The sequence below is a fragment of the Scyliorhinus torazame genome, chromosome 13, assembly GCF_047496885.1.
Source record: "Scyliorhinus torazame isolate Kashiwa2021f chromosome 13, sScyTor2.1, whole genome shotgun sequence".
NCBI classification, from domain to species: Eukaryota; Metazoa; Chordata; class Chondrichthyes; order Carcharhiniformes; family Scyliorhinidae; genus Scyliorhinus; species Scyliorhinus torazame.
The window spans coordinates 81,976,963-81,998,734 of NC_092719.1; the positions used below are offsets into that span (position 1 = coordinate 81,976,963).

At 45.0% G+C, this 21,772-nt stretch overlaps 1 protein-coding gene across 4 annotated transcripts in view; it reads right to left on the reverse strand.

Moving 5' to 3' along the window:
* Nucleotides 1–21,772, reverse strand: part of cep83 (centrosomal protein 83) — a 146,405-nt gene that overhangs the window by 30,882 nt on the left and 93,751 nt on the right. For all 4 annotated transcript variants that reach the window (XM_072471874.1, XM_072471873.1, XM_072471875.1 and 1 more), the window contains 4 exons: nucleotides 8,373–8,504; nucleotides 7,111–7,225; nucleotides 5,960–6,104; nucleotides 4,945–5,094 (listed from right to left, as the gene is read on the reverse strand). In XM_072471874.1, the coding sequence (XP_072327975.1) occupies nucleotides 4,945–5,094; nucleotides 5,960–6,104; nucleotides 7,111–7,225; nucleotides 8,373–8,504 (542 nt within the window). The remainder of the gene's footprint in view (nucleotides 1–4,944; nucleotides 5,095–5,959; nucleotides 6,105–7,110; nucleotides 7,226–8,372; nucleotides 8,505–21,772) is intronic.

Sequence of the window (21,772 nt, forward strand, 5' to 3'; positions counted from 1 at the left end):
TTTATTTGTTGAGAAGGAAAGCTGAGGAATATTCTTTATATTCCAGGTAGTGGAGAATGGGCCCTGATTGTGCTTTATGAGGTACAGCCAACTGCAAAACAGTTGTCCACCATAAAAGCTCGTGGCTGCATCTTGAGGTGTGCCCCTACTCTTTTGGCATGTTCTCCTTCTTTAAGCATCTCACATTGTTCCACCCCTTTCATCTGTCCTTTAAAATCCTCAGTGTCTACCAACCATGCAAGTACGATGTTGAGTTTTTCCACCAAGATATCTTTACTCCTCCCCTTCCTCAGCCTCTCTACCGTACACTTCCTATCCTCAACAATTCCAACCTCCGTCTCATCGTGTCATCTCTCCTGAGTTCACTGACCTCTTGTCCTCCCTTCATGACTCCTTCTATCTAAATACCTCCACCCCTTGACACACTCCCATTGTCTCAATTATGGATACAGCCAATTTTTGTCCACTTTCCAGTTTGGCTCACCCCTCTACATTGACATTCTTCTCTCAATCAACTTCCCAACGTGTCCATCCCACAGAAAAAAAACTCACACCCAATTCACTTACAACTGAAGTTCTGATCTGTCCAGACTTTGACCCTCCATTCATCAAAACATCTCTACAGTTAACAATTTACCCAATTATTTTCCCCTTACTCTGCCCAGTAACAGGTGGTAATTGGATCCAAACCCAGTGGAATGATTTTCAGTCTCGATTCTGGATACTCTCTCCAGAAAGGCTGTGAGTTGCTGCATTTCTGAAACTCCAGAGAACCTGAATGAATCCATCTACAGGAAAACCATTACAGGCTGCAACCAAAGACCACACCCTGCTATCTCTCTCCAGAAAGCCGGTCAGTGCTGTATTTCTGAAACTACAGAGGCCTGAATACAAACCATGGACTGAAAGCAAAGATGGAAGGGAAATAAGGTGCTGGAAACCACCATCTGAAAAAAACTCTTTCTTTCCTCTGTGTTTGTCTGTCTTGTGTGTGTGATTGTAGAGGGGGGGGGGCAATTAGGAATAAGATAATAGTTAACCATTTGTATTTGATACATATTTCACTATAATTCTTCTTATAAATAAACAGTAATTGTGTTTACATTTACAAACCTGGTGACTATAATTATTAGGCAGCCAAGGGTATTTTCCTCAAAAGTATTGGTTAATTCACTTGTGTTGCGACTCTGGGACAGGTGGGGCTGGAATTGACCATGCACTAGCCTAGGGTGTTTTAACAACAACTAGTTTAGCATCTGGCTGTACCACAAAGCACTATCAGGGTCCGTTCCCTACAATCTGGAATACAAAGATATTCTCCAGCTTCTCATAATAAAAATAATGCAATGGATCAAATACAATGGGCTGGATTCTCCATTTTGGGAGACTAAGTCCCCACGCTGTCGTGAAAACTGGTCTTTTACGTTAGGAAAACTGGCGTCAAATTGCCACAGATTCCTCGTTTTGCTGGGGCTAGCAGGGAGCCGTTGTAGAGATCGCAACTCTAGCTGCCGATATGGCCCCCCAGCACTTCCGGGTCAGAGGCTGCGCATGCGCACACGGCGGCCTGCAGCGGCTGCACCATGCTCCATGGCAGACTCAGCCTGCAGACCTGGACCGGTAAAGTAGTGCCCCACTTTGTCCGCTCGCGTGCCCCGGACTGCCAATCCACATTGCCCCCAGCCCCGCATGAAGCCCCCTCTGCCTGCCGATCGTCCCTCCCCCGACTGTGGCGGCCCTGGACTGAGTCCGCAGCTGCCTCAGGAGGTTGCCAAACGGCTGGGACCGTGAGAGTCCCACACTGTCGGGAATTCGGCCGGTCGGGGACGGAGCATCGTGGGGCAGGCATCAGGCATTGGCCTGAGGCAGTGGATACTCGGAGTACGCCGCTTTTCAGGGGCAGAAAATTTAAAAACTGGTGCCGCTCCCGATTTTGGCGCCAAAATGGATTCTCCGCCCCGTCGCCAAACGATTTCGGCATCGAGGGGCGGAGAATCCAGCCCAATACATCTGATATTCATGGGAGTGTTATGAATCTTTGAAATCCTCTACCCCAGAGGGTTGTGGATGCTCAGCCAATGAACAAAATTAAGACACAAAATCAATAAGACTTTTCAGCACTAAGGAATCAAATGATATTGGGATGTGTGAAAATGTAGTTGACATCCATCCAGCCATGACCTTACTGAATGATGGTTGACTCCTAGAACTTATGTTCTCATATTATAATGTACTCAGAGCAGGTTATTTGAGATTCTTTACAAAACTCAAAATGAAATGATGAATGGTTAAGATCTACTGGTTCTTCTGATACAAGTTACAAAAGGAAAGTACCAGCATGCTGCCATTTTATCCACTGACTCAGTGTTCAAATCGAGCTGACTGACAGGGTGGAAGTTTCTCTCTACTGGTTGAAAGGCATTTGATCAGTTTGATGGACACAGCGTATTACCAAAGTAACAAGTCAATAGAAAGAGAACATTTCTCCTGAAGCTCAAACTCGAGATCGGCTCACGTGAGAAACAGAAGAACTTTCAAAGATGTACAAGCTGCTTCATCAATGACCTTTCTTCCATAAGGTCAGAAGACGATGTTCATTGATTTTTTTAAAAAAAAAATTTTATTCCACTTCTTCATTTTCTCCCAAATTTACATCCAACCATAAACAATAATCAGTAACGAATGTAATGTTAATCCCCATATCAATAACAACGATCCCATCCTCCCACCAAACCCCAAACATTAGCCCGCATGTTAACAGAAACAAATGACCCGTAGTCACCATTAACACATACAGTCCATCTCCCCCCAAACTTCTCAGCCCTGCCCCCCCCACTAATGTTCGATGTGATCCAATTCTCGAGAGTGCATAATGAACGCCCATGAATTGTAGGACCCCTCCATCCTTCCCCTCAGTTCAAATTTGACCTTTTCAAGCGTCAAGATTTCCAGCAGGTCCCCCGCCACGCCAGGGCGCAGGGTGGAGAGATTCATCTCCACCCTAACAGGATCCGCCTTCGGGCGATCAACGAGGCGAAGGCTACAACATTTGCCTCCGCGCCCGTTTCCAGCCCTGACTGGTCCGACACCCCGAATATGGCCTCCCGAGGGCCCGGGTCCAGTTTCACGTGCACCAGTTCAGAGATTACCCTAAAAACCTCATTTCAGTAATCCTTCAGCTTTGGACAGGACCAAAACATATGAATGTGGTTTGCGGGGCCCCCGCCGCAACGTTCATACACATCTTCTACCCCCTCAGAGAGCCGGCTCATCCTCGCCCTTGTAAGGTGCGCTCTATACACCACCTTCAGCTGTATCAGCCGCAACCTCGCATACGAGATGGAGGCGTTCACCCTCCGGAGCACCTCACACAAGAACCCCTCCCCTTCATACCCTCTTCCTTCCTCCTAGTTTGCCTTGATCCCTTCTAGCGGCACCTTCACCTCTTCCAAAATAGCCCCGTAAACCGCCGATACTACACCCTTCTCCAGTCCCCCTGTCGTCAGCACCTCCTCCAGCAAGTGGAAGCCGGCTCTACTGGGAAGCTCTGTATCTCCTTTCTGGCGAAGTCTCGGACCTGCATATATCTAAATATTTCCCCCTGCTCCAGCCCATACTTCGCTCCCAGCTCCTTCAATCCCGCAAAACGACACCCAAGAAACAAATCTTTTAGTGTCCTAATTCCTTTCTCCTCCCATCTCCGAAAATTTCCATCCCACTTCCCTGGCTCAAATCTATGGTTCCCCCGAATCTGCATTTGACGATGTTCATTGGTGACTGCACAATGTTCAGCATCATTTGTGACTCAGATACTGTAACAATCCATGTCCAAATGCATTAAGATCTGGAAAAAATCCAGGCTTGAGCTGACATGTGGCAAGTAATATTCACGCCACATAAGTGCCAGACAATGTGCATCTCCAACAAGAGAGGATCTAACCATCATCCCTTGACATTCAATGGCATTACCATCAGTGCATTTACCATCATCAACATCCTGGGGATCACCACTGACCAGAAAGAGAACTGGACTAGCCATATAAATATTATGACTACCAGAGCAGGTCAAAGGTTAGGAATCCTGCAGCAAGTAATTCACCTCCTGACTCCCTAAAGCCTGTCCACCATCAACAAGGCACAAGTCAGGAATATAATGGAATACTCCCCACTTGGCTGGATGAGTGCAGCTCCAACAACACTCAACAATCTCAACAGAATCCAAGACAAAGCAGCCCGCTTATTGGCACCCCATCCACAAACATGGTCTCCCTCCCCCACCAGCACACAGTGGCAGCCGTGTGCCATCTACAAGATGCAATGCAGGAACTCACCAAAGCTCCTTAGACAGCGCCTTCCAAATCCACGATCACTACATTCGAGAAGGGCAAGGCAACAGGTACATGGCAACACCATCCATGTTCCTCTCCAAGCAACTCACCATCCTGTCTTGGAAATATATCGCCGTTCCTTCATTGTCACTGGTCATAATCCTGGAACCTCCTCGCTAACAGCACTGTGGGTGTACCTACACCTCAGGGACTGCAGCGGTTCAAGAAGGCAGCTCACCACCATCTTCTCATGGAGAATGAGGGATGGGCAATAAATGCTGGTTCAGCCAGCAAAGCCAACATCCCTTGAATGAAAAAAAAGAGGGGATGCCTTTCAACGATTAATACACTTTGCTGCAATAGAAAGATTGAAGTATTTGATGCTGGGTGATTAAAGTGGGAAAGATCAGTCTTCCTCATTCCCTGAGAAAACATAACTTAAAATAGAAAATCGTGCAAATAGTTTCCATCTTGAGGGTGGCAAGAATTTTTAAAAAATATTTGTATAAAAAAGGACACGGCACCTTCACATGAATTTAAGATACAAAAGTATTCCAAAGTCAAGCTCTGTAAAAAATATTACTTAAAATATATACCAGTGGTGCAGAGTTCTAACCTGAGGTTCTGGATCTCCCTCTTGGATGCCTCCTCTGCCAACTGAACAGCTTTTAGCTTCTCTTCCATATGCTCCTTTTCAGCATGGAACACAATGTCCTGTTCAGCCTTCAGTCTTCCCAGATCAGCAACGTTATTCTCCAGCTCTAACCTTTGAACAAGTCAACAATTTATGTTTGCAACATGGGGGAAAACTGGGCATGTCATCAGATTTCATTTAAAGTCACGGGGGTCTCAGCGTACAAGAGAGGGAACACAAAACCAGTGGGACCGCATCAGTACACCCCTTTCAAAAAATTATATTATTATATAACTATTACTTAAGAAGTTGGTTAAAACTCCGATGAACATTTTCCTTTGTACAAAATAATGCTTTCCTCCCACCCCATACACCTGGTATGATGGCTGATGACTGTCCCCCACCAAACATGGAGAAGATGTGCAATACAGCACGGTGGCGCAATGGATAGCACTGCTGCCTCACGGCGCCGAGGTCCCATGTTTGATCTCGGCTCTGGGTCACTGTCCAAACACATTCTCCCCGTGTTTGCGTGGGATTGCCCCCACAACCCAAAGATGTGCAGGGTAGATGGATTGGCCACGCTAATTGCCCCTTAATTGGAAAAAATTAATTGGATGCTCTAAATTTATAAAAATAAATAAATAAATAAACTGTTCCACCTTGCTCATTGCGTAGTGTAGCTGCCTCTTGACCTTGTCTATTGCAGCAAGGTTGAGATTAGAAATTCAGCATATGCCGAACCATAGCACAAACCTGGCCGTTTATGGTTCAGCACACTGGATTCAGACGTCCACTATGCCAACTCCAAAAGCGGTATTAAAGTTCTTGGGAAGGATGCATTGGGAATTGGGTCTACTTTCAGTGGATTAGCAGTATTTTCATAAAAGAGTCGATTGTGAGAAAACCAATAAACATCCATTTGTATCTTAAACTGAAAAAATAATAAATATAAACACAGACATTGAGCAGTAAATGTTTCTAGAAAATTACTCACTTTTCATCTTGGAGTGCTGTAAGTTTCTGGAAATCTTCTTCTTTAGCTGCCTGAACTTTCCGAATTAGCTCTCTCTCCTTTTCTGTCAAGAGGCCTTTGTGCCTTTCAATATTGGCCCTGAGAATCTCAATATCTGACTGCAATCCTGCAGAAAGAATAAATAAATTCTAAAACAGCTATTTTTCAACGGTTCATCAGCCACCCAACTGAGCCATTTAGAAAGAGAGAACACCCCGCCCTCCCACATAGATAGCAACAATTCCAATTTGTAGAAATTGGTTGAACAAACACGTTGAAATCTTGGTAATTTCACTTTCCTTTGCAGCTTTAGCCTATGTAAGTCCTCCAAAGTACCAATGACAATTATAGCGGGAATAACTATTATTTAGCTCAGTCCTACATAATTGAACATTATATTATTATATTATTATTATAACCAGTGCATCGTTAGCAATAGACTCCCTTACTTGTGAACTCATCTCCAAAATTGTCCAGGGATTTCTCTTTGATCCACTCATCACCTCATTAATAGACATTGGATTAGCTTTAATATAAATAGTGATGGCATCCAGCTCTAGCTCTCCATTGCCTTAAAACTACCTGTCGACACCAATTTTGAATGAGTCACAAGTTATTCCATCTCAACCTTAGATTTAAATGTCCTCCACAAATCTTTGCCATTCATTATTCTCCTGCTTGGTCACGGTCTCAGGTTGAATGTGACATTCGCAACCTTGTTAAACATTTCAATTGAGCCGGGTTTCAGGACTAGATGCTTTCCATCATTAAGACTGTTTACTTCCATTATCACAATAATGCCCTTCTTAGCCCCTGTGGCGCTAAAATCTCCAGGTCCAAAATTCTACATCCTGTCCCACCTTGCCGTCAATGAACTATATTGTTCCCCAACACATTTCATTTAGCTTCCTTCTCCTCTCCCCATTTCCTCAAAATCTGAAAATCAAGAGAGTTATAAAGGCAGCTAATCCAACACAATTGCCCAAAGGCGCGATTACTCACAAAGTTTCTTTCGTATTTTTAAAATAGCCAAAGGCCACATGCCAGTGAGCAAGATAGTTAGAATATCACCATCAGAAAATCTACAGTTAAAAAAAGTGGTGTGTGAATCAAATAGAAATTAGTAAATATACCATTCATTTGGCTTTGCATATTATCTCTCTCACGCTCAACTTCCCCTTTGGTTCTCGCTGCTTCTAGTTTGATGTTTGTAACTTCCAGCTTATGAGAGTGTTTGAATTCTTCAAGCTGCAATGATTAAAAATATCATTTAGGGTCCTCCATCTTTTTATAAGCTGAAAGTTTTATAGCACTAGACACAACACAAATTTTTCAGAATTAGAAAACCTTTACTGCTCTTTCCAAGGGCCGGAGGGGACTCGATGGGCCGAATGGCCTTCTTCTGCACTGTAAATTCTATGAAATGCCGCTGGAATAAGTAGAGGTCACTGGCAAATTACTGCACAGTGCCGAACTGAGCCGTACAGAATTCAAGGTTTCTATACTGAGGCAGCTGGTCACAGGTAGATGCTACTACTGTGCTCATTATTGTGCACAGTCAGGGTTTCCCCCTTTCATCACTCTCCAGCAACTTCCTTCATAGTTCAACAGCCCGCTGATTCTAACCATATAGGCTTGAAAAATTACATGTAGCACACATGGAATCATATTTCACCAGGAATTGGTGATCTCCTGAGTGGAGGGATGAAAAATGGAAGATGGATGTGGGCGGGGAGATTGAAATTCCTCCTAATTTGAACTGAATAATTCTTGTTATAGACTGCATCAAATATACCAAACGAAATTAAACCCTCTGAAGTTATATTTGATAAAATTCAGTATAACCAGACTTTCATGCGGGTTTTAAAACCCACAGTTGAATTTAAACTGGAATATAAACAGAATAATGTCACAGATCCAAACTGGCTTTGGTAACATTTTTTGGAGGTTAATAACGAACTGCTACAATAATAATAATAAATCTTGATTAGTATCACAAGTAGGCTTACATTAACACTGCAATGAAGTTACTATGAAAAACCCCTAGTTGCCTGTTTGGGTACACAGAGGGAGAATTCAAAATGTCCAATTGACCTAACAGCATGTCTTTCGGGACTTGTGAGAGGAAACCGGAGCACCCGGAGGAAACCCATGCATGCAGGCACGGGGAGACCGTGCAGACTCCGCACTGGCAGTGACCCAAGCCGGGAATCAAACCCAGGTCCCTGGCGCTGTGAAGCAACAGCGCTAACCACTGTACTACCATGCCGCCAAAGCAGTAGAAGAAAAATAAAACTAATACAAGTGAGATTAAATCTACAATGGTTTGACACAGCTATTTAAAAACTCCCCAATGAGTCCGATGCACGCATCCTTTGACAAGTCAATAACTCACTTTGCTTGATAAAGCATTAACCTCTCGTTCTGCCTTGTACAACTTGCTGGTCAGTTGGGTATTCTGTTCAAGAACTAGAAGCAGTTCCTTCTCCAAACGCTCCTGCTGTAGTTTGATCGACTGCTTCTCTGCCTGAGATCAACAAAAACAAACGGTAATAAAACGCATGGAGAAAATTAGTAAAATCTCAACTAACAGCTCCAAAACAAGCTAAGAATAAAGGCCTGGAGTGAGGCCCATTGTCTGGCAGCAACAGTGCATCCTGTTCTATTATACAACATGCTAAGATTTCCAATAGCACATCTGGATTACGTTTCACAATTTGGGCCCAATACTTGAGAGGCAAACCTTCTATTTTGACATGAAATCAATAGGCAAGGCTGAGTTCTGTTGGGACAACAATTTGCTGCAACTTAAGCTTAGCATCCCCATTATACCTAACCCATATATTGTAAGGAAAAGCTGCCCAGTGATGGATCCAGAAATGTAAGGCTGAAGATTTATTTCCAAAGGTCAGGTGGGGTTACGGTAGGGTACGGGGATGGGGCGGGAGAGTGGGCCTAGGTAGGGTGCTTTTGTGGAGGGTCTGTGCAGACTCAATGGGCTGAATGGCTTCCTTCTGCACTGTAAGGATTCCATGGTCCTGGGGCAGTGTATTTCCCCCCTCCAACCAGAAGTCAGATTTTACTTTCCAGCATTTCAGATTTCAGACTCTGTCCTTGAAGCCAATTGAAGCTATTATTTTGAACCACTGTCATATTTCTTTGGAGGCACATTTGTAATTCTAGACGAATACCTTCAAACTACAACAGGACAAAAACAAAATGGAAGGCTGAAGGGCAGTTTTGCAAGAAGGTCTTTGAAAGCATACATGCCTAAGGGAAGTAATTTAATATTCTTCCACATTCATTCAATATCCAGGCAACAAATCAAACCTGACAATGGAACTGTGAGAACTTATATAATCAGGCAAACTTGAATCACTTCAAGTCCTAAGTTGCTAAGTCAAGACACTGCAACAGTGTGAATACAGGCCAAGAGTTCTGGCTCTCTACCTGATAGATGACCTGAAGAGAGAGACAATCAAACAGTTATCACCGCACATCAAAGACAGTTCTTACAATCGCTGCTATTAAGTAGTGTTAATAGATATAGAAGTAACTTAATGAACTACTTAAGTACTTAATGATCTGTTGAGCTTACTTAATGATCTGTTGAGCTGCTCGCAGAAAAATACTTTTCACTGTGCCTCGGTACACGTGACAATAAACAAATCCAATCCAATCCAATAACCTTGTGTTGCGTGTCAAAAGTGTTCCTGACTCAGCATGAATTATATATAGGTGTTCCGACAGCATATCTTGTGAGATGTATTCAAACTAATCAACCTGGGTATGCATAGTTGCCCTGCAGCCTCAGAAAGGCTTCCACTACAGACTGAACAGCCCCAGGTTCGATTCCCGGCTTGGGTCACTGTCTGCGTGGAGTCTGCACGTTCTCCCAGTGTCTGCCTGGGATTCCTCCGGGTGCTCCGGTTTCCTCCCACAAGTCCCGAAAGAAGTGCTGTTAGGTAATTTAGACATTTTGAATTCTCCCAGAATGTGGCGACTAGGGGCTTTTCACAGTAACTTCTGTAGCCATCTAAAATGGCCACCTACAAAGGACCATGGGAATTGTGGTCAGCTTGGACACAGCCAGGTACACAGTCTCTGTGTATGGTGCAAAGATGCCAGACCTGACTGAAACTTGTATCCATTAAGAGTCAACCACCATTCCCCCAGGAAAATAGAATTTGAATCAAGGAGTTACAACAGTAGCAGACTAACCGGAGCCACTTCCCCTTATTTGGAAAAGACTACGTGCCTAGGACAATGGTAGCTAGGACCCGCCCAGCCACCAAGGTATCTGCCCCCTATTTGGCCAGGATCTATGAGGGTGATCGAGACCCTATTGATCTATTGGATCTGGAGCGAGGACCGCCCAAAAGGGCGCGAAAGAGAAGGATAAGAAGCCCTGCACACTAGGGATTGGCCTCTTTTGGACATGCCTGTGTGCGACCAATTGCAGAATATAAACTAGCCAAGTTCAAGGACCCGTAATCGCTACCTGAAGGACGAGCCCAGCCGAGACGAACCTGAAGACTTCCAACCGACCTACCTGGACACAGTTAAAGGCCTTATCTCGCACAGAGCCGGTCACCCCGAAGTTAAGTAAAGGTCATCTTAGTTATTAGGTCTAGTTTAGTGCGTAGTCGTGTGTATTATTGCATATAGTAATAAGTCTTGTGTTATTAATAAACTGTCTTTGAACTAATACACAAGTTGTGTGGTCATTCGATCAATATAAGAAACAGCTTGTGGTTCACATCAAAAGATAGAAGTCAACATTTATTAGCGACTCTGGTGGGACCTCGATTAGAAGTGACTTTGTTACTCAGAGAGAGAGTCCACAGCTTTGAATTTAATTAGAGAAAAGAAAACGAACCACAAGAGTAAGTTTCATATCGACCAAATAACCGAATTTCAGAAGTGTGCACTAACCGCATGCGTAACTAGCAGGGAAGGGTAAGGTAAACTCGTCAGACTTGCATGCAAATTTAGAGGGATTGTGAACAGGAATATAGCCGTAAGCCGTACCCGTTGTTCGATCGACTCCTTATTCCCCCTGTTCCAAATTATAAGTAGAGAAGAGATGGCAGCGCAGGTGATAGAAAAGGTGATGAATCCACAGCAGCAACCCAAGGTCGCAGAGTTCGACAAATCAGAGCAGTGCCCTATTTAGGAGGATGTATTGAGAAAGTATTTAAAGGGGAAAGGATGGCCCCTTTTGATCAAACTTTTATGCAAACACTTAAGACAGGTCCAGGCAAGATAGGAAAGACTTGGTGGGAGAATCTTTGTGAGATATATAAGAAAAACGCAGCAAAGTTTAGAAAGCCATTGGCAATAGTGTGCTGCTTGGCACAGTTGCAAGGCACCGAGGAGGTCATCGAGATGCTCCGCAGACAGTTAGTAGAGAAGGAAGAGGAGAATGAGGGAAACAGTAAAGAAAGCGAGAACATTATTGAGGAATTCTGGGAGAAGTTAGCCGCTAAAGACAGGGAAATCGCCGATGTTAAACGCGCCCACCAGTCTTGCATAGTACACCTTAGCAGCTTCCAGACCCAGTACGAGAAGGCCTATCAAGATACACAGTGCGCAGTCTTGGTAAGAGAGGAGTGAACACCTGGTCACCCAGTTAACAAATAAATGCGCTGATTTACAGGCAGCTTTAAGAGCGCTCCACCAGTCCACTAAAGAACAAAGACAGTACCGTAGACCACGCTAAATGCCAGCGAAAGATAGATAAGCTCCAGTCGCTACTTTCCATTCAGAATGTTTTATGTGTACCTTCGGGACAGACGAGATAGCGGAGGAAGAGATGGCAGATTGGGAAGAGTTAAATGAAAGCGTGCAAATGTATGTAAAGAGAACGGAGAGTCAAAAACAACCACCACGCATCCCAAAAAGAAAGGCACCTGCAGCACCCGCTGCACAGGTCGCGCCAATCCCCACAGCTGCCCCGACACCCATGAATCCGGTCACCACGAAAAGAAGGATAAGGGATCAGGCAGGTCCAGATATCACTCCACTTTCGGTAACCCAGTTAAGGGACGCTTGCAGTAAAATTACTCCATTTCAGCCCACCGCAGACCCGTATAGCGTCTTTGAAGAGGTGCGGCAACAAAAGGTTATGTACGGATTAGATGAGAGGGAGGAAGTTAAATTGATAGTACTGAGTCTCAGCCAGTCGGTAAGGTCAGCTTTGCCAGACTCCCAAAACGTAGGAGGAGGAACCCTAGAGGAAATGAAGGCCGCAATATTAGACGCTATCGGATAAAACAAAGGGAATCCGGTAAAGGTATTAAACAAATGCAGACAAAAGAAAGGGGAACACCTGACCGCCTTTGCCAGTCGCCACTGGATACATTTTAAGGAAGTATATGGAAACTTAAACCGCGCTCACCTAGATGACGAAGAAACCACTAAATGGTCCCGTACTTTAGTTTCACATGCCACTGAAGCAGGTAAAAAGGCTTGCGCGAATTATGACATGGCAGACACCACACACAATGAGATTTGGGTACTCAGAAGAATATCTAGGGCATGGGAACAGTCCCTTCAGGATCTGATGGGCCAGGACGGTGTAGAAGCCTCAATGTACCCAGTTAGAACTAGCCAGGAACCCGCATGGACAAATGAGGGCAGAAGAGAGAAACACTACCCCCGAGAACAGCACCCCAGAGCACAAGTCCCAAGCCATGCACCACGAGATTCATGTTACACTTGTGGACAAGTAGGACATTTCACCCGCCACTGCAGACCGAACCCCCCACTGCAGACCGAACCCCCCACACAGCCAATGACCCCAACAGCCCAACCCCCCACCCACAAATAGGCCAGACCACGATCGCCAGCCGCGACAGCTAGAAGGCAACGTTCACCCCATGCACACCGTAAACACTCAGACAACCTCGCTTATAACCCCTTAGATTGACGGTGTCCGGAGGCTCCAAAATGGGTCTGTGACATGCGCTGGGGTAATGTTGGACGACCGTTAGTCACAGGCACAGTCCGGGGACATGCGGTTGATTTTCTCTGGGACACAGGAGGGCCCCGCAACACATTAAACTCAACCCGGTTCCAAAAAACACCCTGGCCAACCACAAATACCATCACACTCAGTGGATTCACAGGCCACATGCAAGAGGGATACATCACAGCTCCTATACCCATCCAGATAGGAAATGTAACCACTAAACACCCTGTTGTTTTGGTCGACCAGCCCGCAACCACAGAACACATTCTAGGCGTAGACTTTATGAACTCTCATAACCGCTCTTTCAACCCTGTAAACAAGTGTGTCTGGCAGATGTCCAAAACCGCCAGAGACCCCGCCATGCTCTCAGTAGGAGATTACGAAAACAGGATTTGCTCAGTAGGGGACTATTGGTTTAATCATTCGGCAATTAGCACAGACACCGCCATTAGACAAGTACTAGCCACACACAAAGGTGCTTTTGCCCAGCACAAGCACGACTGTGGGCAGATCCCTGGCACAATTATGATTTCAGGTCCCGACCCCAAACCGCAGAAACAGTACGGATTCCCACAGCAGGCTGAGAGCGAGATTTTAAAATTCATTAACAGTCTGGTAAAAAAAGGAGTGATTCGACCCGTAGCTTCCACTAACAACGCCCCGATTAGGCCAGTAAAGAAACCAGACGATTCATGGCGACTCACAATTGACTACGCGACCGAAACAAAGTTACCCCTTTAACAGCCTCCACCGTTGCCACGAGTCCCGGGACCATGCTTAAGCAGGGAGTGCAAGCAAAGTATTTCACCGTGTTGGCTATTAGCAATGGTTTTTGGTCCATTCCCCTAGATCGAGCTTGCCAATATATATTTGCATTCACTTTTCAAAGCCAACAATACACGTGGACGCGTCTCCCCCAAGGATTCCATAATTCTCCCTCCATTTTCCACAGACAGCTAGCTACTGGTCTCTCAAAATTCTCCCGCCCCGAATGCCTAGTTCAGTATGTAGACGACCTGCTCCTGCAAACCGATACCAGGGAAGAGCATGTGGCTCTGTTAGCCGAATTATTAACCCTGCTCCAGTCCATCGGATGCAAGGTAAATCCAAAAAGGCACAGATACTGAGGGAAAAGGTACTCTATTTATTCACCATTATCACCCATGGCAAACGCGAGATTGAAAAAAAGTGAATTTACTCTATCCTGAAATTGCCCTGCCCCGTAATGTAAGTGCACTCCATTCATTCCTTGGTTTAGTGGGATACTGTAGGAATTACATAGATGGTTTTGCCACCAACTCTCAGAGCTTCTGAAAAAGAACACCCCATGTAATTGGCTTCCACAGCATACAGACGCCATAGACGATTTAAAACGCGCCCTAGGTACAGCCCCCGCTTTACAAGTTCCCGACCCCGCCTTGCCCTATGCCATAGAAGTAGCAACCACCGCTATGACCGATTAGGACCGGTAGCCTATGCTTCTAGAGTTTAGATCCCGTAGAACAAGGGTTTTCCGCCTGTGAACGACATTTGCTTGCAGTCTTTTGGGCAGTTCAGTATTTTGCTTATATTACAGGCCTCAACCCAGTCACGATCTTGACCGAGCACACCCCCACCCAACTTTTGTTAGATGGCAGACTGAAAGATGGTTCAGTTAGCCAGATCAGAGCAGCTCGCTGGACACTCTTACTACAAGGCAGGGATATTTCTGTGAAATGTGCCAAGATCCACACATTTTTGGCAGACAATTTGCAATACGCAGGGATCCCACATGAATGCCAGATAATTGCAACCCACCCCCCCACAGGACCCTTTGTTCCCAAGTCACTGCAACCACGTGCAAGCTGTGAGACACAAAGTTCCCAAAACACAGGGGACACGGTAAAAATCTATATAGATGGCTCCTCCGCTGTTGAGGATGGAGTAAGAATCACTGGATGCGGGATTTAAATGGAGGATTCAAAGGGACGCCCACTAGAAGAGGTATCTTAGGTTCGCAAGCAGCAGAACTCACAGCCATAGTTAATCACCCAGACACCTTTCCAACGCCTGCTGGCATACACTCAGACAGCTTGTATGTCTGCAACAGTTTAACAGAATTCCTCCCCCTATGGGGGGAAAACCCCTACCCTCTGCCCCTTTACTGAAACACATTCTTAAAGAAGCCACCGGCTGCACATACAGCATCATTAAAGTCAAGAGCCATCACCATACCTCCCCACCCGGTAATCGCAAGGCAGATGCCTTAGCTGAAGCTGGATCACGCAATAGTCACTTTTGGCAACCACCCGAAGGCGAGCAGATGCATTCAATCCAGGTTTCCCAAACCAATATTGAAGATTTATCCCAAGCCCAGAAAGCAGATGACTCCCTCAAACAGGTACTGAACGACACCTACACAGCCCCCTATGATAAATGGAAAGACACACTCACAATACAAGACGGAATAGTTTTAAAAGACGGAATTTATGTGGTCCCCACCAAGACAGAAACCAGTTAATCTATCAATTCCATGATGAACATGGACATCAGGGAATTGACACCACCATTGTACATTTAAGATCTTTGTGTTGGTGGCCCAAATTGAAAAGCGATGTCACACATTATGTTGAGAATTGCCTCATTTGCGCTCAGAACCATCCAGAACATTATGCAAAGAAGGGACAATTAAGACACACCCGACCTGTAGAAGGCCCCTGGACAAAACTGCAAATCGATTACATTGGTCCCCTTCCCCCTTGCAGAAACGGTTTCAAGTCGGTGCTGGTTGATATAGACATCTTTACAAAATAGTTTGAAGCATTCCCCACCGCTAACATTTTGACCCAACAGATATTTACACGCTGGGGTCTTCCACGCAGCATTGACTCAGACCAAGATCCCCACTTTACCAGCAAAACGTTATGACTATTTTTGGCATAAAACAGAAATTCCACATAGCATACCAGCCCCAATCAAGCGGCATAGTAGAGCGCATGAATCGCACTTTAAAAATGACCATTAGGAAAACGGTACAGCAGAACAATACCACTTGGGACACAGTACTACCCTTCACTCTTATGTTTATCAGGAACACTGTTTCCAGTTCCACAGTTTTCACCCCCCACGCCTATATGACAGGGAGACCCATGAAAGGCATTGAATATTTATTAGGGCTCGATTTGGCAAATCCTGCAGTAACCGCTCTCACCGACGAAAAAGCAGTTCAACAGGTCACAGAGAACATTAAAGCGGCACAGCTAGCTGCTGCTGTCCGACTAGGTGCTAGAAAGGAAAGTAAAGCCAGCTTCGACAAAAAGGTTCACTCCGTAGAGTACACAGTTGGCCAGCAAGTTTTGATCTTGTTGTACAACCCCATTTCCTTCCTATCCCCTAAATTTGCAGGTCCTTACTCCATTGCAGACAAAGTAAGCCCCTCCGTGTACAAAATAGCATACCCTAACGGTAAGACTGGTTGGTTCCACAACAACTAACTCAAAGTCTAAGGATAACAACAAAGCCACGCCCACCACTTAACCTTGGTAAGGGGAGAAGATGACACTCTGCCCACTGACGATTCAGCCCAATGCCCACTCCAACCGTCCCGGCGACGACTATCCCTCAACTCCGCCCACACTCGCAGGTTTCAACCTCGCACTTGGCTCTGATGAAAGCCCCCAGGATTTGACTGACATCCCTGACAACTTGCGTGATCTATCCGCCATCAGCTACCCTAGCCCCCGGAACGACACCCTGAATCTCTTCGACCCTTTCAATGACAATCCCCACCCATCGACTGCTCCTCTGCCCATCCCCAGAAACACTGCTTCCACTTCCAGTTCCCCACTCCCCAACTACCCTCCATCACGCCAATGACCCGAAACTCCTCTTTGGCACCGCGACATTCCTGCAAGTTGATAAGACATGACGAATCGGACCATCCGCACGCCTGCATGACCAACGCTCAAAATCTGCAGACGAGTCTGGCAACCAGGAGAAGAAAGCACTGAGCCCCTCTTGGGCAATGATTTTACGCAATTGATGCACGCAAATATCTGAGGTATCTAGATGATGAGAAACGGACACCACCTAGGAATTAAGGTGTCCTAATTTCTGATGGAACCTGCCGGTCTTCTACTTTTCCACTTTATCTTCCTTCTCAACACATGGTCTTAATTAATGTTGGCCTGACACCCGATTTCTTGATAGTCATTGTTGGTGAGAAAATTCTGTTTCTCACATTATATTCAATTCTGTCTCTCACATTATAGTCAATTCTGTCTCCCACATTATATGATTGTGGGACATGTTGGTGGGAAATCCTGCTTTTTGCATTATACAACTAATTCTTAACTATGTTGCAAATTGTAGCTAACTTCACAGCTCCCAATGTGCTTTCTGTATCTGCTACTGAAGACAGCCCTGTGTGTAAAACAAATGACTCATCGCCAGGTGCTGACCCAGAGACAATGGACTATTCACAAACTTTGCCCAAGGTCTAAATGCCTTAAGATAATCCTGCTCGGCCCGGCTAGCTATAAACTAAAGAATTAGCAAAAACAGGAAAATGCTGTAGATTACAAACTAATAACCATTTATGGCATGGACTGAGATAATGGAGGACTAATTAGTTGCATGTAATGAAGTGTGACACGAATATAGTTGATTGATTGTATGTAAATGAGAATAAAACTAATTCCGCCCCTTGAATCTGTATATTAACCCGCGTGAGCCTTAGCTTAAGTGAGAAAAGGTGCTGTCAAAGGCTGCGAAGTCTCAGGCCTTTCCTCCCAGAATTCTGATATAATAAACTACTTTTTTAAAAAACTTATACTCAGGCCTTCGTGTGAATATTTTCACCTCTAACAGTCATAGTTACTCTTCTCACAGAAACACAGACGCGAGCTACTGACCAATGGCACTAACTTGTTGGATCTCATATGACTACAAATTCTTTCCGCTCATTTCGGTCACCCAGGTAGGGAGTAACAGCACTAATCCCCGCCCTACCGGAGGGCCCCAGAATTATCTGGTCAAGTCAAGCTTGGGTAGTGGAGAAACAACGGCACTATCCCCCCGCCCTACCCAGGGTTCCCACCCATTCTTACCCCACAGCGGCCCACACGCACCCCATGTTTCCTTCATGCTCCCTGGAATGGTTTACTACACATTACAATGACCTGGGCAGGTCTTGAATCTTCCTTTCGCTCCACTCTCTAAACCCTTACTTCTTTCACCTTTCTTTAGACCCCTTCGGGTCACTTCCACATGCTATTTACACTTAAAAACACAATGGTTGTGGATCACTGCTGCTACCTCTGAGCCCCGGGACGAAACTTTATGAAACTGTCCGCCCTAAAATTCGGCTGGTTAAGCAAAGCCTCAACCTCCCATGGTTGTTAGTAACGATGGAGATTGGTCGAAGAAAGCATCCACCCACTCCTAGCATCGGCCACACAAGCTGTGAAACACTTGAATGATTGCATTGCAGCACTTGAATTAGTACCTCTCAAATTTAAAACAAAATAAAATGAGGAAGTCACACATGGTGACAATCATAAAGGGCAATTGGAACTAAGAGAGAAAGACTAATACATACAGATATTAACCAACGATAATAACATAACACTATGCTTGATTCTCTAGGATTACACGGAGAACAGAAACACCGCAGGATGAATCCAAGAGACACGTTCCTCATATGGATAATCACTGGACTCACCGGACTTCGAGTGCAAAACACCAAACATTCTCCACAGCCCAGCAGCTTATGGTACAGACCCCCAGATGCATAGGAATGGGAGGACGGAATATTATGGGTAAAGCTCAACAGAAGCATCCTATTTTGGTGTAAAAAACAAAGAACCATGTATCGGAAACCCAACGGGACCACATCAGAATGTTACATTAGCACAACTGGGAAAGGAGATTGGTGGGAACTTACAAATGAAGGGTGCCCCGAAATTGGATGTTTAAAGAGAAGTACAGGAAACATGTTTGGAATTAGACAAAGTTGCCCCGGGACACCCACTAAAGATAACTTGGTAATACAGATAATCAGAGTAGGACACAAGCCAGTCCCAAACGCCACCACACAACAGACCACTTCCAGTCAGAATACTACCCAGCAACTGTTAGAGATCAAGACCGAAACCACCCCCTGATGGGAACACATTGCAAAATGGAACCCATTGTCATACATAGTAGAGGCCCTCCTCCTGATTGCGATAATACACATAATTGTCCTCACACTTCATCTCTGTAAATGGAAGGCAAAAGCCTCCCGCCCCCCTATACACACAGTTCTTTGTACTTCAATAAAGCTGTCATAAGATTGTATTACTTACAATCAACTGTAACAACTGCTGCCAAAATGTGCCATTTGTGCCTCTGTACTAATGAAATAGGATAAGAAGGAATGTGGTGCTGCTGTTTTAAACATTTTATGTTGTAAATAAGTTTGTGATGTAGAAGCAGCAGCAGGAGTGTAGTTTAGAATGTTTTAGTCAGAAACCAATTGTTTTATATTAATTGAAGTTAAAATGTTTTATATGAATCCAATATTAAAATGAAAGAACCAGGGAATTGATTTAATGAATGCATGTAATAATGAATTTGGTAAGATTGTGCAATAACTTTAGGACAGAGCAGAGTAGGACCTTTACTGACCTGAAGGGTGACCAAACCAACAAGACAGATATGGGATCAATACTGGATCCACCACGCTTCGCGTTCAGGATCAAGAGGACGGGATATAGCCATCTAAAATGGCCACCTGCAAAGGACCAGGGGAATTGTGGTCAGCTTGGACACAGACAGGTACACAGGCTCTGTGTATTGTGCAAAGAAGCCAGACCTGACTGAAACTTGTATCCATTAAGAGTCAATCACCATTTCCCCCAGGACAATAGAATTTGAATCAAGGAGTTACAACAGTAGCAGACAAACCGGAGCCACTTCCCCTTATTTGGAAAGGCCTACATGCCTATGACAATGGGAGCTAGGACCCGCCCAGCCACCAAGGTATCCGCCTCCTAATCGACCAGGATCAATGAGGGTGATCAAAACCCTATCGATCTATTGGATCTGGAGATAGGACCGCCCAAAAGGGCGCGAAAGAGAAGGATAAGACGCCCTGCACACTAGGGATCGGCCTCTTTTGGACCAGTCTGTGTGCGACCAATTGCAGCATATCAACTAGCCAAGTTCAAGGACCCGCGATCGCTACCTGAAGGACGGGCCCAGCCGAGACGAACCTGAAGACTTCCAACGGACCCACGTGGACACAGATAAAGGCCTTATCTCACACAGAGCCGGTCACCCCGAATTTAAGTAAAGGTCATCTTAGTTATTAGATCTAGTTTAGTGCGTAGTTGTGTGTATTATTTCATATAGTAATAAGTCTTGTGTTATTAATAAACTGTCTTTGAACTAATACACTAGTTGTGTGGTCATTCGGTCAATATAAGAAACAGCTCGTGGTTTACATCAAAATATAAAAGTCAACACTTTGTTGCAGTGTTAATGTAAGCCTAATTGTGACAATAAAATTATTATCATTGAAATTCAGTAAATCAATTGGAAGTATATTGATTCAGTAATGAATCGACCCAAGTACTGAATCTCAACAATTTTTCAATTATCTTCTCTAATCATGTGTGGATCAGGCATCTTTTAAATCGTATACAAATTAATGAACAAACTTCAATGTTTCTATGAAATACAGAAGGGTGACTTTAAAGTAGACAAAGAAGTTCAGGAACTCCTCAGTTACAAAGGTCTCAAAAGATATGTAAATAGTACAACAAATAAGCCTGCTGCCACCAGTTTCATGGCTGGTATATGATGGTGTTATAACCTGCCTACTTACCATTGGCTGGGGACTAATGACAATCCCACAATCCTGTGGGAGTACAAGCTTCCCCAATGAAGGGGGGGGGGCAGAGAAACCATTAGTAAACTCCTAGTATAAATAAAGCTGGCCAGTTTAGGAACCAGCAGGAAGGAGTGTACAGCAAGGGAAGTTGCTGCTGCTGTTAGAAATATATGTTATTGTAAATAAATGTTATTATTTTGTATCCTTAAAACTCGTGCTGGATTCTTCATGGCCCTCACAAAACTGGCGACGAAGGTTAAAGTGAATAGCTGTCTACACTGCTGAAGCCACCTCCCTGGATATTTGTTGGATACAGGTTGGAAGTTGTTTTCTATTATACCATGCCTCTGTACGGACGTTTGGATGTTTTAGATGCTGCGCTGGAAAGCTGGAACCAGTACGCACAACGGATGCGTTACTATTTCCGGGCAAACAATATCACCGAAAACGAGCGCCAGGTGGTCATATTGCTCACCGCCTGCGGCCCGCATACGTTTGGGGTGATTAGGAGCCTTACGTACCCAGCTGCGCCGGACACCAAAACGTTTGATGAACTTGTGAATATAGTGGGGCAACATTTTAACCCAATCCCGTCCACGATAGTCCAGCGTTACTGGTTTAATACCGCTGAGAGGACCCCTGGAGAATACCTTGCCGATTTTCTATCCAGGCTACGCAGGATTGCAGAGTACTGTGACTATGGTGAGACCTTGTCAGAAATGTTACGCGACCGTTTGGTTTGCGGTATTAACAATGCGGCCACCCAGAGAAAGTTGTTAGCTGAGCCAACATTGACTTTTCAACAGGCCATTCAAATAGTATTGTCCTGAGAGAGCGCAGAACGAGGAGTGCAGGAGCTACAGGGAATGGAAGTGCATGCCTTGGGGCGCAACCCCTTCCGTCCGAAAACGTCCCCCCGCACTCCTGCGGTACCTTGGGTGAGGCGACGTCCAGACCGACGCCAGTG